General features: G+C 46.9%; 2 protein-coding genes across 4 annotated transcripts; one reads left to right on the top strand and one right to left on the bottom strand.

Moving 5' to 3' along the window:
- Window positions 1-8: 8 nt before the first annotated feature.
- On the bottom strand, window positions 9-21569 carry MTRES1 (mitochondrial transcription rescue factor 1). 3 transcript variants are annotated; one of them, XM_047733581.1, is made up of 5 exons: window positions 21409-21569; window positions 16817-17295; window positions 14841-14913; window positions 10364-10529; window positions 9-953 (listed from the first exon to the last, which is right to left on the bottom strand). In XM_047733581.1, exons 2-5 carry the CDS (start codon window positions 17281-17283, stop codon window positions 919-921), a joined length of 741 nt encoding a protein of 246 aa, XP_047589537.1. In that variant the 5' UTR covers window positions 17284-17295; window positions 21409-21569; the 3' UTR covers window positions 9-918. The 3 variants fall into 3 exon arrangements, with proteins under 3 accessions (XP_047589537.1, XP_047589538.1, XP_047589539.1); XM_047733582.1 differs by lacking the exon at window positions 9-953 and adding an exon at window positions 4506-5167; XM_047733583.1 differs by lacking the exon at window positions 9-953 and having other exon boundaries at window positions 10007-10529.
- Window positions 17384-27395, top strand: LOC125101669 (uncharacterized). The gene is made up of 3 exons (XM_047732019.1): window positions 17384-17459; window positions 21325-22108; window positions 27223-27395. Exons 1-3 carry the CDS (start codon window positions 17384-17386, stop codon window positions 27323-27325), a joined length of 963 nt encoding a protein of 320 aa, XP_047587975.1. The 3' UTR covers window positions 27326-27395.
- The last annotated feature ends 571 nt before the right edge of the window (window positions 27396-27966 follow it).

Below are 27966 nucleotides of genomic sequence, written 5' to 3'. Positions count from 1 at the left end.
AAATCTTAGCGTCCCTTTTAGTGAAGAGAGGTGGACACACTCTGAGAGTTGTTTCTTGTCCCTCCGGACTGTCTCATCAGGAAACACCTGCAGGTCCTGCGTCTGTCTGTACGGCCTCCTCAGTTCTCTGGCCATACCGGCGGGCCCCAGGGCAGTTTTTTACATGAAGCAATAGAAGTACAAAATACTTACTTTTTCAAAATTTAATATTTTCTATAAAATGTGTTGGTAAATCCCTTCCCCCTCCCCGTTCCAAATTCTTCTTCTTTTTTTTACTTGTTTTTTTTTCCCCTTGTATCTGGAGGACTAAAGAATTAGCACAGACACATTCTGATGTTAAGGAAAATAGCAAGTCACGGTAGCTGGTAGTGTCCCTCGTTCTCTCTGTTAGTAAGTTTAAAAGAATGTATGAAGGTAGTCATGAATGTACTAAGTGTTCTAATCCTGCTTCAGTCCACTTGGGCTGTGTCAACATGACCACAAACATTTGACAGGGAATAAAGTCGTGTCTAGTGTCATGGGCAATAGTGTGCCCCTCCCCCTTTGGTGTTGGCCCCAGATCTTCCTTTATTTTTATGTTTGGGTTGGAGGGGTTACCACATCTGCAGCAATCATCCACCAACCTATGGGATCTACTTAGCGATGAAAGAATTCGCTGTTTAAATGGTAAGAGTCACTGGCCTGCCCACACCACAGCACGGCCACTTGGGTTCCTACAGAGATGGCCTCGGTTTCCACCCCCCCCCCCTTGCAATGTTGGATTCTTGTCCAATTGCAGTGGGGTCTCGAGACCCCTCATGGGAGGTCACTGAGATCTCGCACCCTGCCTGGCTGTGTGGGTAGGAGCGCGGAGTGGAGGTGGGGGCCCAGGGGCCGTTTATGCCATTTGGAAATAACTTGCCTCGTGTAGATCCAGCCTTAATGTTTTTCTGACATCCTAGTGAAAGCAGACCCTGCACAAAGTGGATATCAGAGTTAATACTGTGAGGAGACAAAATAACGAGAATAGTTTTACCAAAGATAATGAAATACCGCATAATGTCTGCATTTTACCATTGATTTGAGTGCGTCCTTAGAAAACTGAATGTAACAAAAAACCCAGGACATTTTTGGAAATTGTATGCTCTCTAGAAAACTTTGTGTGAATTTTTATACAAGCACTGTTTTATGAGTTATATAAAATGTTATAAAAATAGAAAAAATACGGTCTTTGTAACATCTTGTTTTCTTAGGGCCCAGGTCGCTCAGAGCCTGTGTTGGTCTAGTCTTTCCATCTTTCTGTGAGGCCTCCCCAACCCCTCCCAGGGGAGGACAGGAATAGGGGTGGGGGGGTGAGAGGGGGTAGGGGGTGTCTCAGCCTCTCAAGCTTCTACACCCCAGGGCGACTGTGGCGCAGTTCACAGGATTCAGTTGGCTGCAGCTGACAGAAATCCCCAAATAAATCCTAATCCTTTTCTACACGAACCACTTCCTGGCCACACAGAGGCGCATGTGACCTTTTCATACCTTTACTGGTGAGGTGCCAGCCCAGCCCTGCGACCAAGGACCAAGCCTGCACCCCCACTTTCAACCCCCCCCCGCCTTTTTTTTCCTCTCACTTTGGAGTAAATGGGATTTAGTTCCTCAAAGGTAACATATTATTAAGTGATAACAAGTGGTTACGTGTTTTTTTCTTACCTCTTCGGCTAATTATAAATTATTTCATATTCATAGTAAAAATACCATCTCAAGCCGTCAGAGGAACGTTGTTTGTGGCCGAGGGTCACGAAGATAGAAACTTGTGGCTGGTGATTGGGATACTTTTCCCAGGGACTCTGCTGTGAATCCTGACGTGTGTATGTGTGTGTGTGTGTGTGTGTGTGTGTGTGTGTGTGTGTGTGCCTGCCTCTGTCAGCAGGTTAGGGCCAGTCGGGGGCTGGAGTGACAAGTTTAAGCAAGACTTGAAGGAAGACTAAATTCTTTGCATTCTGGCTGTGGGTATGTTTGTTTTCTGCCCAAAAGAGAAGTCACAGAATTTCAGTATCTGTGAGCTTACTTATAAAATCTAGTTCTCGGAGATAAGAACCACACACAAAGTTAATTATCATGATCACTGGAATGGTGACAGGCAATGGCCTCTTTGGGGATGCTTCTAAGCAAACGTAACTGTCCCCCACCATCCCCCGTGGCCAGTGGTGAGAAAGGCGCGACGAACACTCCTTCCCTACTCGCTGTGACGGCCCCTCACGTTCACCAAGTACATACACGTGCCGGCCACGCTGCTGAGAGCCCAACCTTAATGATGGTCTCAAAAACCCCACGAGGGGGGCGCCTGGGTGGCTCAGTGGGTTAGGCCTCTGCCTTGGGCTCAGGTCATGATCTCAGGGTCCTGGGATCGAGCCCCGCATCGGGCTCTCTGCTCAGCAGGGAGCCTGCTTCTCCCTCTCTCTCTGCCTGCCTCTCTGCCTACTTGTGATCTGTCAAATAAATAAAATCTTGAAAAAAAACCCCGCGAGGTAAGTTCCAGAATTGTGCCTATTAAGAAAGGTATGATATGGTCCTGAGGGGTGCATATACTCTCTCCTTTAATTCTCCTAAAAACTCGAGTGTCTTGGGAACCATGATTTATTTGTGTTGTGGTGAGGAAGCAGAGAGAAGTAGGTTTCTTGCCCAAGTTTGTGCACCTGGAGAATTGCGGTGTCAGGGTTTAAACCCATGGGTCCGCTTCTGCAACAGCACACCAGTCCGGCTGCTGAACACCCTCTGAGTCATAGCACACACAAGATTCCGATTCGAAAACGAGTGCAAGTCACTGGTGTCCTTGACCACCCATGTCCCTCTAAGCCCCAGTTTGTCTGATCTCAGATGCGGGTGTGCTGGTTTCAGATTTGTGTGTGAGGTCACCGGCGACTGTGGAGAGCCCTGTTCTGGGACCAGTGAGCACACCTGGGAAGAGTTTGTGAGAGGAACCGCCATGGATCGGATTCCCTTGGGGCAGAACCTGAGACGTTCCCGTGAGAGTGGCGGTGGGCTTGTCCTCAGGAGAAGGGGCAGGAGGGATGCAGCAGAGGCTGGGGAAGGCCAGGAGCTAGGGTGTGGGTCTCCACTGCTGTCCAGCTTCATCCCCATTTTGGGAAAGCCCTAGAACTATGGGTTGTTTGGCAGGATTAGTCCCAGGTGAGGCAGAAGGGCTTGTTGGTCCTTGTTAGAGGTCTTCCCCAGGTTGGAAAAGGGCAGCTCTCCCGGCAAGAGGGCCAAGGGCTGAGCTCCAGAAGGGCCGCTGAAAGCAGGAGCGGTTAGGGGGTCCTCTGCCTCGAGGGAATGGGTGTTCCGGTGAAGGGGATCTGGGTTAAGCCTCCATCAGCATCGCTAGGGTCAGACCACCAGAGAGGATGTTAAGCCAGACCAATGGGCCCTATCCCCAGAGTAGGCCTCAGTGGGTCTGGATGGGGCCTAGGAATTTGCATCCCTGCCAAGTTTCCAGGTGATGCTGGCCCTGCTGGTCCACGGCCACACTCTGAGGGCCCCTGCACCAGTGACTTAACAAGGTAGGCTGTGCGTGTCACAGAAAACCGACAGTTTAGCCCTTTTCCAATTATGAGAAATAGATCTCAGCTGGAATAAATGGTTTCCCATTGTTCAAATAAAACTACTTCTTAACTAGCAATAAATGAAATCTTAGCTTTTCAGGTCAGCAGGAAGACAGGTTTACAAATGCTTACGCAGCATGGCCTAGGAGCACTGGCCAAACGTGGCTTTTGCCAGAGCCTAGTTCTACAGGGGGAAGCCTGTTCATTGATTTTAAGGCGTAAGAATTCATTTGTTCTTCTAAAGGGAGTTTGTTTTCCGGATGGCGAACTGTGTCCTTGACAGAGGTGGAGAACGTGTCATGCCACAGCTCATCCTTCCAGAAGCTCCTACAGTGTGGCAGCTGTGTAGTCAGAAGCGACAATGGGTCCTTAAATTACAGGGAGTTCAGGTTTTTGTAAGCGCTCCCTTTTTCTGAGCCCACTAATGGCTTAGGGACTTGACATACGTTATTTCATTTAATCCTCACAGGAACCCTGTTTCTATCCCCCATTTTACAGATGGGGCTGCTTCTAGAGGTTGAGTAACTTGGTCAAGGTCAGACAGCTGGCAGAGCAGGTGCTGCTAATGGTGACTGGCTTGACTCCGAAGTCCCGTGCTCGGGATTTCGATGCCACGCCTTACGTGGCTGCATGCAGTAAACTTCTCCGTCCTTCTGCCTAGGGGCCTCCTGCGGTTTAACTTGGGGTTGTGCTGACTGTCCAGGAGCTGCCTGAGTGTTTGACTTGAGAAAGCTTTCAGTGCAGAGAGCAGAAAGAGAAACACAGGAAGAATCATCTCGTCCTCTAAAGGAAGTGCGTTCATTCTGCAAAAATATTTGTTTTAAGATTTTTATTTATTTATTTGAGAGCGAGAACAAGCAGAGGGGAGTGGCGGAATGAGAGGGAAAAGCCGGCTTCCCGCCAAGCAGGGAACCCGACACGGGGCTCCATCCCAGGACCCCAAAATCATGACCTGAGCCAAAGGCAGGCACTTAACCCACTGAGCTACCCAGGAGCCCTGCAAAAGTATTTGTAGTGCCAGTTCTCTTCTGGGCACTCTTCCATGACTCTAACAAGTCCTCAACTCATTAATTGGTAGTTAGTAGGCCTTGGAGAGAAGGCTCTGGTGGTAAACACCACCAAACCTAACCTCTCTTGCCTGAAACGGAATTTTAAGCTGCACGTGGGTAATAAGCGGACTGCGAAGTTGGGCTCCTCGGCTCAGTGCCAAAAGCTGAGGCCACGGCAGATGGAGGAGGGCTGGGCTCCGGCCTGAGGCAGCCGCAGGCCCACAGCTTCCCGACTCTCCTGCTTCTCCCAGACTGGAAACGCTCCCGCTGAGAGGCTGTGAATGCCGGCTGCAGAGCTCCATAGCCTTGGTCTTCCTGGTGTTCGGTTCCTGCTACTTCTGACACAGGTATTAAACCCAAGTCTCCTCCTCAGTGTGGATGCGGGGAAGCCTCAGCTCAGGCACAGCGCGGGCACGAGGGGGCCTGTGCCTTGGCCGATGCAAGACCCCTGGCGACGGGAGCCTTCTCGTCGGGTCCTCGGGTTGTTGCTGGTTGTGTTGCTTCAAAGGAGAGTTGGCTGCTGTCATTTTAGCCTCACCTTTTGCGTCTCTGCATCAGAATCAAGAGGTAAGGGCTCTCCTCTACGTCCGAGAGAAAAATCTATGCATTGCAAAGGGGCAGGAAGTATCTAATAGGAAGCCTTCTGAGTGGGGCTCTGGAAATCACTATTACCCAGTCCAGAACTCTGAATAGAAATGGCCCATTTTATTTATTTATTTATTTATTTATAAAGATTTTGTTGATTTATTTGACAGACAGAGATCACAAGTAGGCAGAGAGGAGGAAGAGAGCCTGATGCGGGGCTCGATCCCAGGACTCTGGGATCATGACCTGAGCCAAAGGCGGAGGCTTTAACCACTGAGCCACCCAGGCGCCCCAGAAATGGCCCATTTTAGACACTTGCTGTTCTACCCTGACTGCAGTTTTGGGGGCTTCACTTATCTGCCTTGGGGAAGGTCTCATCATCTTTAAGAATTCTGTCCCAGAGGGGTGCCTGGGTGGCTCAGTGGGTTGGGCCTCTGGCTCAGGGTCGTGATCTCAGGGTCCTGGGATCAGGCCCCAGATTGGGCTCTCTGCTTGGGGGGGTGGGGGGGCCTGCTTCCCCCTCTCTCTCTTCCTGCCTCTCTGCCTACTTGTGAACTCTCTGTCAAAGATAAAATCTTTAAAAAAAAAAAAAAAAAAGAAAGAAAAGAATTCTGTCCCAGGAGGGGCTCCTGGGTGATGCAGTCAGTTAAGCATTCGACTCTTTGATTTTTTGGCTCACGTCATGATCTCAGAGTTGGGAGATGGAGCCCCACACCAGGCTCCTTGCTGGGTGTGGAGTCTGCTTAAGGGTCTTTCTCTCTTCTCCCTCTGCCCACCACCCCCCAACCCCCACACTCTCTCCGACAAAATAAAGTCACAAGATAGAAGGCCCACTGGGTACAGATGACATCTCTACGGAAGAATCGAGAAGGACATCCTGTGTGACCCATGTCCTCGAGGACATTGCATATCCTTGCAAATTCCTACTTTCACCGGCCTGCTTCTGATACGCCTGCTTAACCAAAAACGAACAAAAAACCCCTTAACCCAACATGCAGGTCTTTGAGAGGAACAGGAAAGCGGCAGTCTCAGAAAGCTGCCTCCAACCTCAGGGCCTTCAGAGAAATTCCAGGGGGCAGATTACGGAGTAGCAGCTACCAACGGCAGAAGGAACAGCAGGTTGTGGGGCCTTTCCTGTACAGGAAAAGAATTTACAAAGAATGCGTGGTAAAAGTAACCGCATCTCTTTACACCTAGACTAGCCAAGGGGAGCAAGGCCGGCTGGGGCTGGGTGAGGCTCCGCCCACAGTGCTGGGCACTTCCAGTGGAAAACTTCCGGGTGTGTATCCGCAGTCCCACCTAGTGATGTGCTGGTAGATGTTTAAGAAATGACTCTCCAAGGGAAAGATAAGTACTGTTTTTTTTTTTTTTTTTAAAGATTTTATTTATTTATCTGACAGAGAGAGATCACAAGTAGGCAGAGAGGCAGGCAGAGAGAGAGAGGAGGAAGCAGGCCCCCTGCTGAGCAGAGAGCCCGATTCGGGACTCGATCCCAGGACCCTGAGATCATAACCTGAGCCGAAGGCAGCGGCTTAACCCACTGAGCCACCCAGGTGCCCCAGTACTGGTTTTTTGTTTGTTTGTTTGTTTTTTTAAAGATTTTATTTATTTGACAGACAGAGATTACAAGCAGGCAGAGAGACAGTCAGAGAGAGGAGGAAGCAGGCTCCCTGCTGAGCAGAGAGCCCGATGTGGGGCTTGATCCCAGGACCCTGGGATCATGACCTGAGCTGAAGGCAGAGGCTTTAACCCACTGAGCCACCCAAGCGCCCCCCAGTACTGGTTTTTGATGATTGCGATTTCCAAGGTGAAAATACTACCACAGGTGACTCCAAGCTTCCTATGTGACCTGCTGAAAGATGCCCTCTTTCTGCTCTCAAGTCCACTCCACGGAGTTTCTAATGTCCTGCACTACTCCCTGGCGATTGTCAGTAAGCTCACTGATAATCTGACGGCACCTTTCTGCAAGCCAAATGTGTGTGACCGAGATGATGCCGAACTTGAGCCGAGTGTCACTTTACTTGCCGGATACGGGCTGCACCGTTAGAATGTTCACGGAATGTACACCAGCACTCCAACCGCAATCTTTCTTTTCAGCTTCTTAGAAAATGCTACTTATGTTTCCATCTCCCCAGTCATCACTAACCAAATAAACTGTGACTTAAGAAATATCCCCCAAATGTCTACTTTTCTCTACAAAATGTTAAAATGATGATGAAACGATAGCCTAGCCATCCATCTATATAATTTTCCAGGGAAGACAACAGATGCTATTTGGCAGAGAAATGCTATTAGCATCGTATTTCCTAGAGGGCATCTACTTCTTTGAAAGAATTAGCCATCATTACTGATAAAAGGGCTACATCAGCCTCTACCAAAGTAGTCATAACTTAAAAAAAAAAAACAACTTGCCATCCCATTAGAGCAGGGTGTCTCAACCTCATCTCTACTCATTTGGGGTCCAGTAACTTTGTTGTGGGGTGTCCTGTCACTGTAGGACATGTAGAGGCATCACTGGTCCCTATCTACTCGATGTCCCCAACCACCCCCCCCCCCCAGGCTGTGACACCCGAGAGGTCTCTAGACATTGCCCAACGTGAATTCACCCTGGTTGAGAACCACTGTACTAGAAACATATACATCTTTAATCTTTTCCAATTTTAATTTTCCCGGAGGTGGCGTCGCCACGGTGGCACTAGAAAGCAACCGTCATTTGGGTCAAGTAATGGGTGAGTTTCGAGAGTTCTGTGAATCCTTATGAATTGCTTTTGTTTCTGCTATTTCATAACCGTGTTCCAAGTCCCTTGCACTGCAGACAACTGTTAAGAGCTCAGTGTTTGCCATGTGCCCCTGCCAAACCAACATGCTCCATGAGATTTTTTTTAGCTTGATTTTTTTTTAATTTTTATTTTTTAAAGATTTTATTTATTTATTTGTCAGAGAGAGAGGGAGAGAGAGCAAGCACAGGCAGACAGAATGGCAGGCAGAGGCAGAGGGAGAAGCAGGCTCCCCAATGAGCAAGGAGCCCGATGCGGGACTCGATCCCAGGACGCCGGGATCATGATCTGAGCCGAAGGCAGCTGCTTAACCAACTGAGCCACCCAGGCGTCCCTAGTTTGATTTTTTTTAAAACAGAGAGGTCTGGCGTGCGGCCCCGAACACTGCAAGCAGCTAGGTGAGGTCCTAATTACCAAAAGCTTCAAAAAGCCTTTCAAGTGGCTTTTCCTGCTTCCTAGCTAGCAATAGCTCCTCTTCTTACCTCATACAACACATTTTGATTTTCTCCTTCCTTTGAACACATGACAAGGTAAAGCAATTAGTACCCCGGTCCCCATTTGACCAATGAGGAAGGTGAAGCCCAGAGACGGAGGTCAAACTGTAACCAAGGTAACCCGACTTACCAATGGCAAGACTGAGCCTAAAAACCAGGACCCCTGACACATCCCTAGGTCATGCTGCCACTCACCACACAAGACTTCTTAGTCTTTCTACAACTTTCTAAAGAGAAGTCAAGAGGAGAGTGGGAAGGAGGAAGAGAGGGAGAGCGAAACAGGGATGGAGGTAGAGGAAATGAGAAAAAGACAAGACATTAGTCTCCTAAATTATAATTCATAACTAAGTCCTGTTAAAATTAAAGATTTTACTGGTAACTCAGTAAAGCCCAATTAACAAGTGGTAAAACGGAAACATTCCCTCTGTTGCTCTGCACATTATGTAGTCTTTCTTCCGGAGAGCTTACTTAAGCTTTCAAATCAAGATCAATTTTTTGGAGCCTTCTGAAATTCAAGGTGTTAAGGCCTTCATACTCATGGGCCCAGACATCCCCCTGCTTTGGGCCACAGAAGTTTCCCTTCATTGTCAGTTAACCTGAATTCTCAAGAATTCCTGGAGGGCAATAAAAGGACCCATGCACAGCCAGTCTTTTTTCCATGACACCATCTAATGGGTCTCTACTTGAGCGGACTCTTCTAGTGCTAGGAAACTGTTTATGGGAGTCTACAAACCAATTTATTTCTGCAGATGTCCTTTTCTTAGATGACGTATATTATGTGTGTGTCCCTTCTAATACTATTATTTTTTTAGGCTTTCTCCTTTTTATAGCACTTTCTTGAGAATTAGAATAATCGGTTTCTCTTTGTTCTCTTCGTTGATAATATCTGTGCTTCCCTTAAAACCTACTACTAAAATCTACTTTCACCTGAAAATTAAACTCTCAGCTTATTATCCTAAGCTGGGACACGGGTCATCCTATTTTTTTTCTGTAAAAGGTCAAGGGTCGTGGGATCGAGCCCCACATCGGGCTCTCTGCTCAGCAGGGAGCCTGCTTCCCCCACCTCCTCTGTCTGCCTCTCTGCCTGCTTGTGATCTCTGTCTGTCAAGTAAATAAAATCTTAAAAAAAAAAAAAAAAAAAAGTCAGGTAGTAAATATTAAATATTTTAGGCTTTGTGGGCTACCTAAGGGCTCTGTTCATATATTCCTTCCTTCCTTTTAACAATGTTTTAAAAATGTAAAAACCATTCTTGAATTCCATAAAAAAGGCCTCTGGGGCCCCCTGCCCTAAACGATTACTGTTAAATGGGCCCTAACTAGCCCATTTGCAGTGAGTTGGAACAACTTCACGTATCTATCCTTCTGAAGACAAACTGAAGGGAACGAAAGCTCACAAATCGGTAATTCAGAAGGGCTGGTGGAGAAAGGGGTCTCCCAACGGATATGAAGGGTGACCTTGACTTCAACTGGTTTTGCCATTAAGAAGTCTGAACCCAGGGAAGCTGGTCAGCAGGGATAAAACTGAAACAAAGGCACAAACAACAAGGCCAGTTTATTTTACACAGATTCCCGAGGTAGTTACTGTGCGGAACAGCAGGCTTGGCATTAAAACTCTCTCTGGGGTTAGTTCACTCAGGACACATCTCATTCATGCTCATGAGGCCAAAATGAGGTCAAAGCGAGCACAAATCAAGCTCTGGAGAGGATTCCAGGCCATGGGCAGTGTCTCCAAGCTATGGATCCCCATTTCCATAAAAGAGCTCCGCAGATTCCACTAAAGGTGAGGTGACTTTATTTTAATAAAAATGTCCTCTTTTGAAGCTGGCCCTTCCCTCCATCACTAGAAAGCAGTTTTATTAATATAAAGCAATCCATTTATTTAGACATACTCTTTTTAGGCAACTTTAACTTTTTCCACCGGCGTAACACCACTCTGTACTTTTCACTTTCTGTTTTCTCCTCCAGCACTTTTTTCAGGAGAACCCTCATTACCGTCTCTGTTTCTGCTTCTTTATCCTCTCCAATCAGAAGATCCAATGTATCTCCCACTTTCACCTGAAAATGGAAAGAAAACTCAGCCTTCATCGCATTTTGGGAAACGCAGGCTAATGCAAATGTCCTTTTTTTTTTTTTTTAAGTTTATTTTTTTAGTCCTCTTTATACCCAACATGGGGCTGAGATCAAGAGTTGCATGCTCCACTGACTGAGCCAGCCAGGTGCCCCGAAAATGTCCTTGCTTTGAGTTTTTATCCGGGAACCATCATTACCCAGAGGGCCATGTGAGAAAGGTAGTGATTCTGCTGAAACCGTCCCTTATCCCTGGTACCTCCAGGTGAAAGGGCCTTGCTCAGAGGATGCCTCCAACACTCGTGCCCAACACTATCCGTGTCCTTCCATCAGACCTAGACAGCTGCCTGCTCATGGCAGCTCTGGTGTGGTGTGGCCCACTCACTCACCTCTACTGGATGACTGAAGGAAACACACGGAGGGATTTGTTTCGGTAATGGTGACAAGAGGCAAAGAAAGTGGGGCACAATCAGAGAGAGTACGTGCATAGTAATTACTATCAGCACTGAGAAAATAATTTCCAGGGTAACTTTTCATTGATTTCGACCCAGAAGAGCTATGTAACCGGGGATGGGGCAGTCTGTTGAAAATTAGCCGCTATGGAAGAACATTCAGCTGTATCTCTTAGAGAATGGTGAACTTCTTCTCTAGCACTGATTAGCCCCGGTGATGCCACATCATCAAGAAGACAGGACTCAGTTCACAAAGACAGAAGGATCAAGTTGGATGCTGACTCAATGGGTTCAAAGCGCTAACATCAAACCCGTTCTTACCCAGGTGGGACCCTTAGGCTGAGTAGTCCCGGTCACGTCCCAGGGCAGTCACAGCAGTGTCGCCAGGGACAGCCCATGGTAGGCACCTGGTCCTGGCAGGTCAGGATTTCAGGATCTGCCCAGTGACTCGGGAAGGAGCTAAACAGACCCAGGTGTCATATGCTCTTTCCGCTAGGACACAAGCCAGGACTGACTGGGGCCACCTCAGACCACTCACCACTGCTTCCCAGGAGGTGGGCAGCAACCCCATGTGTGTGCCATGGACTTGAAGTGTGCACACGTGGCCATTTAAAAGTCTACTGGAGGGTTTCTGTTTAAGAAATATGGTGCCACTTTTACCTTATTTTCTGATTAATGTTCTCTGAGGCAGTCCTAAATTCATGCTGTCAAAAACACCTGCACCTTACCTGGGCAAACTCATTTTTGTGCTCCCATCCATTCAAGGGCCCAGTATTCAGTCCACAACGTGGGAATACACACTTCTGCCACCATGTCACGCTCGTCAGCCTAGAGCAGTGATATGTGAAACTCACGCAGCAGCTGGTTATAAACCATTAACCTTCTCCCCTCTGGGCTGAGAAGCAAAAAGGCTCAAACCGCAAGGAAGCATGGAGACTGCTTCTCCTCTGGGTCTGAAGGATGGGCTGACCCAAGCATCATCTAGGGGGTCTGTCCTCCTATAGTTCTCATGAGTTCAATTAGGAAAAAGAAAAAAAAAAGACCATTTGCCCGCCCCAACTGTGTGGACATTTAAAATCAATGTCCGGGGCGCCTGGGTGGCTCAGTCAGTTAAGTGTCTGCCTTTGGCTCAGGTATGATCCTGGAGTCTCAGGATCGAATCCCCCATCAGACTCCCTGCTGGCAGGGAGTCTGCGTCTCCCTCTGCCCCTCACCCCACTCATGTTCTCTTTCTCTCACACTCTCTCTAAAATCATAAAATCTTAAAAAAAAAAAAAATCAGTGTCCAGAAATACAAGGTTTGAGAGCATTTCGAATGCTTTTACATTTTTCAGCATGGCTTTATTAAAATTCACTTTTTAATAAGTAACATACGCATGTGATACAAAATATACACAGAGCCAACTGCAGCCCTCCTTTGTGTCCCTTCACAATCTGCTGTGTGTCCTGCGTGCAGCTGAGCAGCAGAGGCCTCTGGGAGCTTACTTCTAAGGCAGCGAGCAGGGAAGGAAGGCTTCCCCTGTAGCCAGTCAATCCCCGGGAGCGGGGAGTTCAGGAAGCTTCAGTCCTTTTGTGTAAGTCAGCAGGCCCTGGCTCGCCACGGCACAGACAGGCGGCCTGCTCGGCTTGCTCGGAGCTGCAGCACCACAAACCCGCCTGACCCTTCAGGGCCCGTGGCCAGGCACAGCCCCGTGCGGCAGGCCTCGGAAGGGGAGGTGTCCTTTATTCCCTGCAAGGGCCTGTCCTCCTTCATGCGGGAGACAGCACAGCAGACACAAAGCGACACTGGTTGGGATTAAGGGCTGTTCCAAATATCTACATTTCAAATCTCCCCTTAGCTGCAGTTACTATGGCTACAGGCCTCCTAGTAACAAGGCAGTCGAGTGTTAACACTGGCCCCTTCCTCTGCTGACCCTCAGGAGAAATCTGGAAGGCAGCCGAGACAAGAGAACACCCAAGGCAGAATGCAGCAGCAGCAATTAGACTGTAGTTAACAATGTCTCAAAGCAGAGGGGGGAAGATGGACTTGTGGCGTTTGTAAATGAGGCCCTGGCACAGAGGCGTGGCGCACCCAGAGCAGGTCCTGTCTTAGAAACACGGCGGCTGAGGAGAGGGGGCAGGGCTGCAAGCAGGCAAAAGCAATTATGGGAGAAGAAGGGCCTGATCTCCAGAGGCATGTCTGTAGCGCCTGATTTCCCGCAGCTCACAGAGCCAGGACTGACATGCTGAACCCGCCGGGTCGGTGCCGTCACAGATCATGGACCTTGAGGCCGGGCGGCTGAGATGAGCACTGGGGAGTGCCCCTCCTCCTGTCAGTTTAGCCAAGAGAGCCTGTAGGATCCCAGAGAGCAAGGTCTCCGAAGAACGCCTCAGTGCTGATCGAACGCCTCAGTGCTGATCGGGATCCAAGGCCAACAGCTCACACCCTCCCCTGCCCCAGAGCAAAAGGATGTAGCTGAAGCCCTCCATCCCCAGGGGAGTTGTGAAACACCAAACAAGCTTGGAAGCCACCTACAAAAGCGCGTCTGACTTCCCGGGAACATTTGTTCTCTAGACACTAAGAGTGAGATTATGTCTGCTGATGCCTCGTATGTCTGTGTCTTCCAAGCTTTTTTTTTTTTTTTTAAGATTTTTATGTACTCATCTGAGATGGAGAGACACAGAGAGAGTGTGTGCATGAGGAAGGGGGAGTAGAGGAGGGAGAGGGAAAAGCCGGCTTCCTGCTGATCCTGCAGCCCCCTGATCCCAGGACGCTGGGATCATGACCTAAGCCAAAGGCAGATGCTTAACCACCTGAGCCACTGGGCATTGCCCTTCAAAACTTTTTTTAAACAGTCTCTGTCATACACCTTTTTTTTTTTTTTTAAAGATTTTATTTATTTATTTATTTGACAGAGAGAGAGAGAGAGATCACAAGTAGGCAGAGAGGCAGGCAGAGAGAGAGGAGGAAGCAGGCTCCCTGCTGAGCAGAGAGCCCGATTCGGGGCTCGATCCCAGGATCCTGGGATCATGACCTGAGCCGAAGGCAGAGGCTTTAACCCACTGAGCCACCCAGGCGCCCCTGTCATACACCTTTTTATTGTGCTTCGTTAGCTTTTACTATCATTACTATTTTTCCAATTATGAAAGTGATCTATACTTATAAAAAATTCAGAAAATAGAAAGAAGAAAATATAACCCATAATGGCCCAAAGATAAATACTAGTATTACTAATTCCAGATGTATGTATACATGCAACTTATTTCTACAATACACAATTTATACACACACACATATGTATGTGTGTGTGTATGATTTATAACAACACTGGATGCTGGAAATACATTTTCTTATACCTGATTTCTTTCACTTAACGACAGTGTTGCTATGGACCTGTTAGAAAACAGGAAGTGTCTTTTCTAATGGCTGCTCTGCGCGCAGAGCAGGGCATGTGGCAAGTGTTGCGGGTACCGCCAAACTAACCAGAATCACACACCCACTCAGCTAACAGCAGTCCACCACTGGGATCGCTACACAATCAACTCTTCTCAGTCTCATTATTAGCTTTTCATGGGACTAATGACTCAGTTAACGGATTTTTGCGAATTGTGATAGTGGTCCGTCTTAAAATTTTAAGGAAAAAAGGAAAGTTTTCTCTTAAGGACATCAAGGCTGCAGAAGAGCAAGTGGTCTGTGTCACCAAGTTGGCTGGTGATTCTCACGAGCTTGACCAGGCCTCTGGGGAGTCACAGAGCGTGCAACACAGACACACACAAGGGGTCACTGATGCCCCCTGAGGGGAAGTCGGGGTGGCACTGAGTACTGGCAGAGAAAGAGACAAAAATATCTGCTGTCAGAATAGCTCACCGTTCTGCTTTTCTTCCACAATTTCTCCCCATTCAGCCTGAGCTCACCTTTGTAGAATGCATCTTCCACTTTGCTAAAAAAAAGAAAAAGAAAAAGAAAAAGAAAAAAAAAAAGTCAAATGCTTTGAAATAGAAATACATCCAAAACAATTACATAGGTCTGAAAAAAAAAAAACAGCTGCCATTAAGGCTCATTCTGACAGTGACCAGCCTCTCCACAAAGCCTCCATTCTGGCTGCTGGGAAAGGGGGGAGTCAACTGCCCCCATGTTTATCTCAAACAGCGAGACCCAGGGGCCCTTCTGAATGGACACCAAACTGTGGCAGAGACGCACGGACATCACTGGGCAGGTAAGCTCTGGGAGGGCTCGGGGTACTCCCCCCTCTGACTCCTGCAGCAGCCGCCTGCAAAGCGGGAGCTCCCAGGGTTCATGACCACCAAAGCGCTCCAGGCTCTGAGGAAAAGAACAGGCACCACACGTATGGTGAGGCCATTAACAAATCTTCTGCGAGTCTGCACTGAGGTGGGGAAACTCCAATCCCGCAGCCGCCGACCTCTCCATTCAGTCACTAGGGCAACGGGACCAGGAGAGAGCGAGGACAGAAATCAGTGAGCTCTTCTCTTGCCGCTCGGACTCCAGGTGGTTAACATCTGGGGTTCTGCTTGTAACAGCAGCAGCTACTTCTCTGGGGGAGAGAGAGCCCCCCCCTTACAAGCTGGCCAGATTTTAGAGCATATTCAAAATCCCCACGAGGAGGCCTATGGGCTCAGTCATCTTTACGAGTCCTTAAGTGTCATGGATTAAAAAATTAGACTACGCCATGAAATTAGGTCATAAAGGTATAAATTGCACATGGAAATCTGAACATATTATCCATACCATGGTTCTTATCTTGCATGCAGTATGCACACAATGATTGCTGAACGAATGAATGAACAATGAGGGTCACTATTCTTATGTAATTATTCTAGCAGAGAGAACAATACTAAAGAAATTCTGAAAGTTCCACTTAACATCTCTGTGCACTACATATGAACACACAGAATTTTCTTCATAACAGCTAACATACAATGAGTACCTACTATGTGTCAGGCACTGCTTTGTTATTTTTTTAAATTTAAATTCAATTTAATTAACACATAGCACATTACTTTCAGAGTAGAGTTCAGGGGTTCGTCAGTTGCATTAACACCCAGTGTTCATCCCATCACGTGCCTTCCTTAATTCCCATCACCCAGTTACCCCCTCCCCACCGCAGCACCCCTCAGTTTGTTTCCTAGAGTTAAGAGTCTCTCATGGTTTGTCTCGTTTTTGTCGTATCTTTCCTTCCCTTCCCTTCCGTTCATCTGTTCTGTTTCTTAAATTCCACCTACAAGGGAAATCATACGGCATTTGTCTTTCTCTTATTTCACTTAGCATGAGACCCTCTAGTTCCATCCACTAAGATGCTTTAGGCAGAGAAGCACCAACTTCTAAAGTAGGTGCTACTTTACATCCTACAGATGAGAAAACCAAAGCTTAGGGAATTCAAGGAACTTGCCCAGGCTCACACAGAGCACGAAGGGTCTAGTTACACAGCCTGCGTTCTTGACTGCATGACACGGCTTCTGTTGTTTCTAAAAGGTACCTTCTTACCCTGTGGCATTTGTGAAACCCAGGCATGGTTTCCTCTTGCTATATACTCTAACGTGGTCATGACTTTCCTCAAAACGCTGGTATGAAATCGACAGCTCATCTTAAGAGTCGACTGTGTCTTAGAATTAGGGAAATACGGCACGGGAGATGTGCAGCGGTGCCCTGCCTTGCTGCTGGAGTCAGGGTTCTCGTCTGTAGCAGGAAACAACTGCAACAGGTGACTGGAAGGTCCTCCCGTATCTGTGGCTCCCCTCACCACAGACGGGCTGAGTGATGGGAACTACCACGTTAAAATGACAAGACGACAAAGCATTTTGTAATAAAACGCACGTCAGACTTACTTTCTCCCGACATCTAGGCCTGTCTTTAGGATGACATCGTACCGAAAAGACTGCACCACTTTCTCCAGGTCTTTGTAGTCTTTGACCACACTGGGGTCTTCTTCGAGCCCCTGTTCTTGCTCACTCATCTCACGGTCACTCTCTTCCTCAGAGTCCTCGTCATCCTCGGCCTTCTGCAGAGTCTTCTTGGTGGACTTCTTAGAGCTTATATTACTCTTAAGTCTTATGGAAAGGGGGAAAATATATTCTGGAGATACTACAAGGCCTGGGAGTCTCAGCGAGAAAATGTTATGGAAGAACGTTTTACAATTTGATGTGTTTAACTGGGTACTAGAAAAATAGAAGTATCGATTCCAGGAAGCACAGAGTTTCGATGAAGGTGTCCCTTGCAGCGCGCCCCACAGTCCAATCCAGGCGTCTGGCTTTCTCAGAATGCTGGCAGGGAATCTGACACCCGTCACAGCCATGGCGCATATAACCTGCAACAGACAGTAATTCAGTTGTATGTCGCAAGTGCAGTGTCCTGGCATTCTTACCACATAACCATGCACACCACGAACACTCCGTATGAGTACTGTACTTATTCTCCCCTACAAAAGACCACATTGGTCTGTACGTAGCCAGGGCCACGCGCTTTTCCATGGTGAGTTGTCTAGCTGTGCTTTTCTCAGGAGGGTGGAACTAGATACTGAGATGTGTGAACACACCGGTTCTCCTCTTCTCCATCTGCCAAATTGGCTTGGATACTGATTACTAACTGAAAAATATTAACACTTCTTCTCAAGGGTTTTAAGAAAATGATCTCAGGCACTTGGGTGGCTCAGTTGGGTAAGGGACTGCCTTCAGCTCAGGTCATGATGGGAGTTGTGCATTGCGGGGGGGGGGGGTCCCCTGCTCAGCAGGGTGTCTGTTTCTCCCTCTGACCCTCCCTGCCTCATTCTTGCTCTCTTTTTCTCTCAAATAAATAAAACCTTAAAATAAAAAATCTCATGCAGAGAAAGACTATTTGCTGACATACGTCACATCCTTACAATACTGACTTTGTCAAGGAAGGACACCAAGTCATGACTTTATAAAACCCAGAGTGAAATCTCTAGACTTTATTTCAACCCCCAACCCCAGCAAATCAGAGCTAGCAAGGAGCAGACTGGACAGTTACCTTTTACCTTCTTTTCCATCTTTCTCCTACTGTTTGAGGCATTGGCAAGTAGAAAAGGAAGGCGCCAAGAGACCCTGAGGCACTAAGGTGCTGACACGCCAGAGAGCAGCCAATTCCTAAGTTACCTCAAAGAAACCACCTTATGATGGTAGCAACCTCTCCCAAGTACATCAATATGGCTTTAGAGGCCGTAATTCAGTAATATGAGAAGGGCTGCCATATGGTCCATATCCTCAAACCTTAAGTCTGTGAATGACTTTCCACGGTGACAAGGCTATACCTTCAGACAGATTTCCTTGATGATGGTTTCAAAGATTTTTCCTTCCTCCTTTCATCACAAAGTCTACAACAGCCAATTACCTATAAGCCCACTCAAAAGCACATAGCTACTTCCAAGTTATATATATTTTTTAAAGGTTTTATTTATTTATTTGACACAGAGAGAGAGAGACCACAAGTAGGCAGAGAGGCAGGCGGAGAGGCAGGGGGAAGCAGGCTCCCCACTGAGCAGAGAGCCGGATGTGGGGCTCGATCCCAGGACCCTGAGATCATGACCTGAACCGAAGGTAGAGGCTTAACCCACTGAGCCACCCAGGTGCCCTCCAAGTTGTATTTATTAACATCTTGGCTCTTATTTTTATTGGCATGAACAATGAGCTCAACTCTATATCTCATTGCTGTTGGGACCCCAATCTGAGTCTTAACTGAGAAATAAAGCATGCATAATTGAAGGGTTATTTTTCAACAGAACTAAATTTATTTATTTTTAAGATTTTATTTATTTACTTGACAGCGAGAGAGAGAGATCACAAGTATGCAGAGAGGCAGGCGGGGGGCAGGGAGGGGGGAAGTAGGCTCCCCACCAAGCAGAGAGCCTGATGCAGGGCTCCATCCCAGGACCCTGAGATCATGACCTGGGTGGGCCGAAGGCAGAGGCTTAACTCACTGAGCCACCCAGGCGCCCCCAGAACTAGATAAAATAATTTTTAAATGTTATAAAGTCCACAAGTGCTCTAAAATACTGAGTGGAAACTATTGGAAGCACCTTAAAGAGAAATATTGAGACAAATCATTCTTATACATATTCTATCTAACTTAATAGAGAACAAATAATAACTATGCATAGAAAAAAACCCTTAAATTTTATAGAAACAGGGATGAAGAAAGAGAACAGTGTATTTCAGTAGTTTCTAGACTTTGTATTTCATGGATCACTACAATCAAAAATTAAGTAGTTCCTGGCTGGCTCAGTTGGTAGAATATGTGACTCTTGACCTCTGGTAATGGGCTTGAGCCCCACACTGGGTGCAGACATTACTTAAAACCTTAAAAAAAAAAAAAAAAAAAAGAAAAGAAAAAGTTACCTAATGGTGGACTTTTTGCCAAGTAAAGATTTTTTTTTAAGTTGAAATTGCTACTCTTATTATCATAATTTAAGAGAAAGAAGATTTTAATGATTATTATGTGAAACATATTTTCAGGTAGATAATTTGAAAAGAATAAAAGAAAACTCAAACCATCCATATTCACTCTATGACAACGGCTGTTAAAATTTTAACATATATTCTTCACAGTGTAGTTTTAAGAAAAGTAATTCTCTCATGGGGAGAGCCTTTCATACCTTTCTGCCCATTCGAAACACACAAGAAGGTTAACCCTAAGTGGCCAGAGCTCTCTACTATCAACCTCAAAAGTGACTGGTTAGTAAGATGCTCTTATAATACAAAAGATAAAGATGGGCATTAATGATAATAATTTGCCTATCTTTCTCAAATTGTGGGTCATGAGCCATTATAAAATTTTTACTTTTCAAGAACCAAAACTGGGAATGCTGGGGGGGCTCAGTCAGTGAAGCACGTGCCTTCAGCTCAGGTCATGATCTTGGGGTCTTGGAATCGCTCCCTGAAACCTTGGCGTCATGCTCCCTGCTCAGCGAAGAGCCTGCTTCTCCCTCTCCCTGTGCTTGTGCTCTCCCATGCTTTCTCTCTTGCTCTCTGTCAAACAACTAAATTAAAAAAGAATCTTTTTTTAAAAGAATTAAAACTGAAACGTGTAGATTACAGTATATCACATACGGTAAGAGTAAATACTGTCTTTTTTTTTTTTTTAAGATTTTATTTATTTATTTGACAGAGATCAGAAGTAGGCAGAGAGGCAGGCGGGGGCAGATGGGGGGCGGAAGCAGGCTCCCCAATGAGCAGAGAGCCCGATGCGGGGGGCTTGATCCCAGGACCCTGAGAACATGACCTGAGCTGAAGGCAGAGGCTTTAACCCACTGAGCCACTCAGGTGCCCCAGAGTAAATATTACTTTATGAAACTTTCATTATAATACATATACACATATGTAAGTATACATACACACATACTGGGTCATAATGGAAAATGTATTTAGTAAAGATAATAGTAAAAAAAAAAGTTTTTTAGGCCAGAAAACACTGGCCTAAGTGACTTCAGCGAAGCCTATTTTGCTATCAGGTGTGATACCAAAGGCTGTATACATGCCCACGAGCTGAGAACCTGGCTGCACGTTCCCCACAATGAATACTCCCAGGGCTGCATGTGTGGGCAGAGATGAAAATGGCAGCCTCTCCGGGATCACTTTACACAGGGCCCTCATTTTACAGATGAGCACAAATGAGACTTGGAGCAATTTAACAATCTGCTAGTTCATACAGCTAGTAACCAGTACAGCCAGGATTCCAATAACAAGTCTTCTTAACGATCATTGTTTACTATGGGTCAGTCCCCGCTCTACCTATTAATTCATTTATTCCTTCCTAACAGCCCATCTCAGTGACAGGATCACACAAATACTAAGTGGATTTGGGGCGCCTGGATGGCTCAGTGGGTTAAGCCTCTGCCTTCGGCTCAGGTCATGATCCCAGGGTCCTGGGATCGAGCCCCGCATCGGGCTCTCTTCTCAGCGGGGAGCCTGCTCCCCACCCCCTACCCCGTCTCTCTCTGCCTGCCTCTCTGCCTACAAAAGGCTAGCTCTCCAAAGGCCGTACCTATGAAAGTTTGGACCTGACCCAGAGAGCATGTGAATCATAGAAAGATCTTAAGCGGGGAAGTGACCTGACAGAAGTGTTATTTTAAGAGTTCTTTGCCAATGGTGTGGACTGAGTAGTGGAGAGGAAAACGGCTGGAAGCCCGGAAGTCTGTGGTCAGATCTTCAGGGTAGATAAGATAGTGAACGAGCAGAAGCCTGTAAGCAAAGCAACGTCTGGAACAGAGGCAACGCTGCCCTTGACCTGCGGGACACTGGGAATCGCTCCACGTTCGCGAGCCTGTTCACTGCTCGATTAAGAACCCGGTCTAACTGCTTTGCAGCCTACTGCCACTGAAAAGCGTCCCTTCTGGAGACCTCTCAGGTTGACCGCGGAAACTGGGGAGGCTGCCCCGACATACTTCCCACCCCCGCGGGCTGCGCACCTTCCCGGGTCTTCAAGGTCAAAGGAAACTGGACACCTGCGTCCTCAAGCTCTGGGTCTGCGTTTGGAGCCTGCAGTAGCGGCCGGGCCCAAGCGCGGACAGCCGCGGCGCACCGGATCCCCACGGCCCCCGCAGCCCCCGGGTCCACAGGGCGTCCCGAGGCTGTCCGGGCCGGGGCAAGACGCGGGAGATTCACGCGGAGTCCTGGCAGGAGCGCAGGCAGGGCAGAGGCGCTGGCCGCGCCCTTACTTCACGAGTGCGCACCGGGAAGCAACAGAGCGGGCTCCAGCCGGGGTCACAACACGCCCGACAGGGGCGCAGTTACTAGCACTCCGGGACCGCTCCTCCCTCCCTCGATCCCTCCCCGCGGCCTGGCGCACCCGGGCCTCCAGGCCCCGCCCCGCCCCTTCCGTTGGCGCCGCCGTGGCGAGAGCGGGCCGGGAGGGGCTCACGGGCGCGGCTGCGGCAACGCAGCGACCCCTGCTGGAGATCGCGCTTCGGAGGACTGCGCTGAGGCCAGGCCCGGGCCGAGTGGAGCCCGGAAGCCGGTGCCACGGGTTTCCACGTGGTTGAAGAGAATTTGTCTTCATGCAGTGTCCTTGGATTTTCTGGGGTCACGGACCCTTTTGAACAGCTTTGAGAGTTATAACGTGTCTCCAGAAAAATGTACATACCCGCCAGAACTTACTAATAAAATAAGGTAAGTTCACAACATCTTTTCTAGAATAAAGTGATTCAGGGGGTGACTGGGTCATAACTGTCCTGCAGTAGCTGATTAGATGGCCAGATAAAAAGTCTGCAAAGACTGCTTAGCCACGGACCTTGTGGAAATAGCCCTTTGGCAACGTAAGAAGATGAACCAGAAACCAAAGAAAGTACTTCAAGGGGACAACCTGTTTGTCACATATCCACATTAATCTTTATTTTTTTAATTTATGTTTTATTTTTTATTTTTTTTAAAGATTTTATTTATTTATTTATTTGAAAGGCAGAGATCACCAGGAGGCAGAGAGGCAGGCAGAGAGAGAGAGGGAAGCAGGCTCCCCGCTGAGCAGAGAACCCGATGCGGGACTCGATCCCAGGACCCTGAGATCATGACCTGAGCTGAAGGCAGCGGCTTAACCCACTGAGCCACCCAGGCGCCCTATTTTTTATTTTTTAAAAGATTTTACTTAGGGGCACCTGGGTGGCTCAGTGGGTTAGGGCCTCTGCCTTCGGCTCAGGGTCCTGGGATTGAGCCCCGCATTGGGCTCTCTGCTCCGTGGAGAGCCTGCTTCCTCCTCTCTCTCTGCCTGCCTCTCTGCCTACTTGGGATCTCTCTCTGTCAAATAAATAAATAAAATGTTAAAAAAAAATAAAGATTTTATTTATTTATTTGACAGAGATCCCAAGTAGGCAGAGAGGCAGGCAGAGAGAGAGGGGGAAGCAGGCTCCCTGCTGAGCAGAGAGCCCTGAGATCATGACCTGAATGGAAGGCAGAGGCTTTAACCCACTGAGCCACCCAGATGCCCCCACATTAATGTGTTATAATATGTTATTAATGTGTTAATAAATAATATGTTTATTAATAACAGATATGTGCTCTGTTAAATTTAAAAAATAGCCTGTTTTCAGAGCATCTTCCCTTCTCTTTCCCATCCTCACCAGCTCCCAAGTTTTCTGCACTTTTATTTTCCGCTGCTTCCTCTTTGCTACACACAGTGGCTATTTGTTTGCATTTGAACAATAAGAAAGCAGTTACAAATTGTTTCAAATGTTGAAATGATACAACTTCATACAACTGTCAACTCGCTTTATACTGTTGACATTTTGGGTGATATACAGTTGTATTTACTAGTTTAAGTCATTTGTAGAAGGTTACAGATAAATTGTTAAATCTGCCAGTAATAGGGGTTTATCAGTATTACTTTTAACCGACCAAATTACTGTATGATCACGTGTGATTACAGGAGGAGATAAAAGAATACAGTGATAATGGGTTACATAGACCCAGCTTGGTCACTGGCCTTTAAAAAAAGAAATATTTCATTATATGAATTGAGTTAGTTTTTAACTTAAAATGCTAATTAATATTAAAACCTGCTGGGAGATTAACAAGTAGTATGTGGGGTTGGGAGTATACATTTGTGATTTGTAATTTTTCCTGCAGAAACATTCTTGGGTGCCTGGCTGGCTCAGTTGGTGGGGCATGTGACTCTTCATCTCAGGGTCATGAGTTCAAGCCCCATGTTGGGTGTGGAGCCTACTTAAAAAAAAAAATAGGAAAGAAACATCCCGATCTTTTCTCCCCTGGGCAGGAGCTCCTGCTTTTGTATGTTTGGGGGGGTTGTAGTTTTCACAAATTCAGACCACCTAGTGGACCAAATTTCCATTTCAGCCAACAGGGCTATGCCACTTCAGATCACAAGATGAGAATTTTAATTTAGCTCAAATACTTACTCTTTTTTTTTTTTTTAAGATTTTATTTATTTATTTGGCAGACAGAGATCACAAGTAGGCAGAGAGGCAGGCAGAGAGAGAGAGAGGAGGAAGCAGGCTCCCTGCTAAGCAGAGAGCCCGATGCGGGGCTCGATCCCAAGACCCCAGGATCATGACCCGAGCTGAAGGCAGCGGCTTTAACCCACTGAGCCACCCAGGCGCCCCTCAAATACTTACTCTTACATAAAGAGATGAGTAAAGCGGATGATGTGTTTGGTTGGGGCCTGTAGGTAAATTAAAAAAAAATTTTTTTTTTAAGATTTTATTTATTTATTTGACACAGAGAGAGTACAAGTAGGTAGAGCAGCAGGCAGAAAGACAGGGAAAAGCAGGCTCTCCACTGAGCAGGGAGCCCAATTCGGGGCTCAGTCCCAGAACCCTGGGATAATGACCTGAACCGCTTAAGGCAGACGCTTAACCCACTGAGCCACCCAGGCACCCCTATAGTTATTTTTTCTTTTTTTTTTTTTAAGATTTTATTTATTTATTTGACAGACAGAGATCACAAGTAGGCAGAGAGGCAGGCAGAGAGAGAGAGGAAGGGAAGCAGGCTCCCTGCTGAGCAGAGAGCCCGATGCGGGGCTCGATCCCAGGACCCTGGGATCATGACCTGAGCCGAAGGCAGCGGCTTTAACCCACTGAGCCACCCAGGCGCCCCGTTATTTTTTCTTTTAATGAAGGAGGAGTGGCTTTGCTCTTAGTGCTCTCAAGATTGTTACAGGCTGGATTTTTTTTAGTTTACTTAAAAAAAAATTTTTTTTTAAAAATAAACATATAATGTATTATTAGCCCCAGGGGTACAGGTCTGTGAATTGCCAGGTTTACACACTTCACAGCACTCACCACAGAACATACCCTCCCCAGTGTCCATCATAACCCCACCACCCTCTCCCTATCCCCCTCCTCCCGGCCCCCCTCAGTTTATTTTGTGAGATTAAGAGTCTCTTATGGTGTGTCTCCCTCCTGATCCCATCATGTTTCATTTATTCTTTTCTACCCCCCAAACTCCCCACATTGCATCTCCACTTCCTCATATCAGGGAGATCATATGATAGTTGTCTTTCTCTGATTGACTTATTTCGCTAAGCATAATATCCTCTAGTTCTATCCACGTCATCACAAATGGCAAGATTTCATTGTTTTTGATGGCTGCATAGTATTCCATTATATATATATACCACATCATCTTTTTTTTTTTTTTTTTTTTAAAGACCCTCTGGCCTCTTTTTTTTTTTAATTTATTTGACAGAGAGAGATCACAAGCAGACGGAGAGGCAGGCAGAGAGAGAGGGAAGCAGGCTTCTTGCTGAGCAGAGAGCCCGATGTGGGACTCGATCCCAGGACCCTGAGATCATGACCTGAGCCGAAGGCAGCGGCTTAACCCACTGAGCCACCCAGGCGCCCTACCACATCATCTTTATCCATTCATCTGTTGTTGGACATCTAGGTTCTTTCCATAGTTTGGCTATTGTGGACATTGCTGCTACAAACATTCGGGTGCACGTGTCCCTTCAGATCACTACGTTTGTATATTTAGGGTAAATACCCAGTAGTGCAATTGCTGGGTCACAGGGTAGTTCTATTTTCAACTTTTTTTCTTTTTTTTTTTTTTAATTAATTAATTTATTTATTAAAGATTTTATTTATTTATTTGACAGACAGAGATCACAAGCAGGCAGAGAGGCAGGCAGAGAGAGAGGGAGAGGGAAGCAGGCTCCCCGCCGAGCTGAGAGCCCGACGCGGGACTCGATCCCAGGACCCCGAGATCATGACCTGAGCCGAAGGCAGTGGCCCAACCCACTGAGCCACCCAGGCGCCCCTATTTTCAACTTTTTGAGGAACCTCCATGCTGTTTCCCAGAGCGGCTGCACCAGCTTGCATTCCCACCAACAGTGTAGGAGGGTTCCCCTTTCTCCGCATCCTCGCCAGCATCTGTCATTTCCTGACTTGTTAATTTTAGCCATTCTGACTGGTGTGAGGTGATATCTCATTGTGGTTTTGATTCGTATTTCCCTGATGTACAGGCTGGATTTTATTTTCTTGTATGTCCTCTTACAACTTATTTACTGCTTATTCTTTGTTTAAGTGGAGAAAAATTACCTGGAGAAGGAAGTTCCTTTCCACTGCCTCCCCATGCTTATCCCACACCTCAAGGTTAGCTAATCACCAAAAGTTTTTAAAGAACATTACAAGGCCCCATCCCTCCACTTTGCATCCCATTTCCTCTCACTTTATCAAGGAACTTATTCTTTTGACTTTGCTCTTTCCTGAATCATCAATCTTTCTCACTCTTCTAGATCATTCCTGCCCACATACAACAAGTAACAAGTTCTAGGTCTCTCACATTAATGAGATATATGAGATAATTTAATTTTAAAAATTGAATAGAAATAATGTGATACTTTTTTTTTTTTTTTAAAGATTTTATTTATTTATTTGACAGAGATCACAAGTAGACGGAGAGGCAGGCAGAGAGAGAGAGGGGGAAGCAGGCTTCCTGCTGAGCAGAGAGCCCGATGTGGGACTTGATCCCAGGACCCTGAGATCATGACCTGAGCCGAAGGCAGCGGCTTAACCCACTGAGCCACCCAGGCGCCCAATGTGATACTTTTTTCACTTCACTTTATTTTTGAGATTCTTCCGTTTATACATTCAATTAGGCTTCTTCATGCAATTCATATATAAATTATTCCCAGTTTATTTCTTCTTTTCCTAAAGAACAGTTAGGTTTTGTCAAACATTGCAGTGATGGGCACTTATGGGGGTATTGATGTGTTTGAAAGTGTTTCTAGGGTGTTTACTTAGAATAGGAATCTCCTGGGACCTAGCGTAAGTATGTTTTTCCTCAATCATACTAAAAATGGCCTAATTTAGGGGCGCCTGGGTGGCTCAGTGGGTTAAAGCCTCTGCCTTCAGCTCAGGCCATGATCCCAGGGTCCTGGGATCGAGCCCCGCATCGGGCTCTCTGCTCAGTGGGGAGCCTGCTTCCTCCTCTCTCTCTGCCTGCCTCTCTGCCTACTTGTGATCTCTGTCTAATAAATAAATAAAATCTTAAAAAAAATGGCCTAATTTACATTTGTACAGGCTCAGGAAAGCCATATTCCACCCCCACCCCCCCATTGTCAATAGTTCATATCATCAGATTTTTAAAATATTGTCAGTTATATGGATGGAAAATGACACCTAGTTTTAACTCGTAAACTTTCCCTGATTGGTAGTGAGATTGAGTATCTTTTTGTATAGTCATTGGTCAGATCTTCTCTTCTTTAATTTGCCAGTTTATACCCTTGCCCACTTTTCTGTGTAGTTGCCTTTTCCATTCACCTGTCTTCCCAGTGAAGGTAAACCAGGTACCACCAGAACTCCAAGAACTCACTACCTGCATCATGCTCGTGACCTGCGGCAGACGTGGCTCCCATGGAGTTCAGCCATGTTGTGATCCTGGTAACCCTGTTCCTGATTTGGGTTTATGATGCTTGCCATTCCTTCCTTCTTTCCTTCCTTCCTTCCTCCCTCCTCCTTTCCCTCCCTCCCTTCCTTCCTCCCGAATGGACTATTTTTAAAAAAAATTTATTTATTTGAGAGAGAGAGAGAGAGCTCGACTGAGAGTGGGCGGAGGGGAGGAAGGCAAAGTGGACTCCCTGCTGAGCAAGGAACCGCTGTAGGGTTGGATCCCAGGACTTAGGGGTCATGACCTGAGCCCAAGGCAGACAGGCAACCAACTGAGCCACCCAGCTGCTCCAATCTCCTGCTTTCTTAAAAGAATACTTACAGGGATACCTGGATGGCTCAGCCATTTACGTGTCTGACTCTCTTTTTTTTTTTTTTTAAGATTTTATTTATTTATTTGACAGAAATCATAAGTAGGCAGAGAGGCAGGCATAGAGAGAGGGGGAGGCAGGCTCCCCACTGAGCAGAGAGCCCAATGTGGGGCTTGATCCCAGGACCCTGAGATCATGACCTGAGCCGAAGGCAGAGGCTTTAACCCACTGAGCCAGCCAGGCGCCCCTAAGTGTCTGACTCTTGATTTCGACTTAGGTCATGGTCTCAGGGTCAAGAGATTGGGCCCATGTCCAACTG

The sequence above is a fragment of the Lutra lutra genome, chromosome 6 (genome assembly GCF_902655055.1).
Source record: "Lutra lutra chromosome 6, mLutLut1.2, whole genome shotgun sequence".
Classification (NCBI taxonomy): Eukaryota; Metazoa; Chordata; class Mammalia; order Carnivora; family Mustelidae; genus Lutra; species Lutra lutra.
This window is presented reverse-complemented; position numbering and strand designations above follow the sequence as displayed.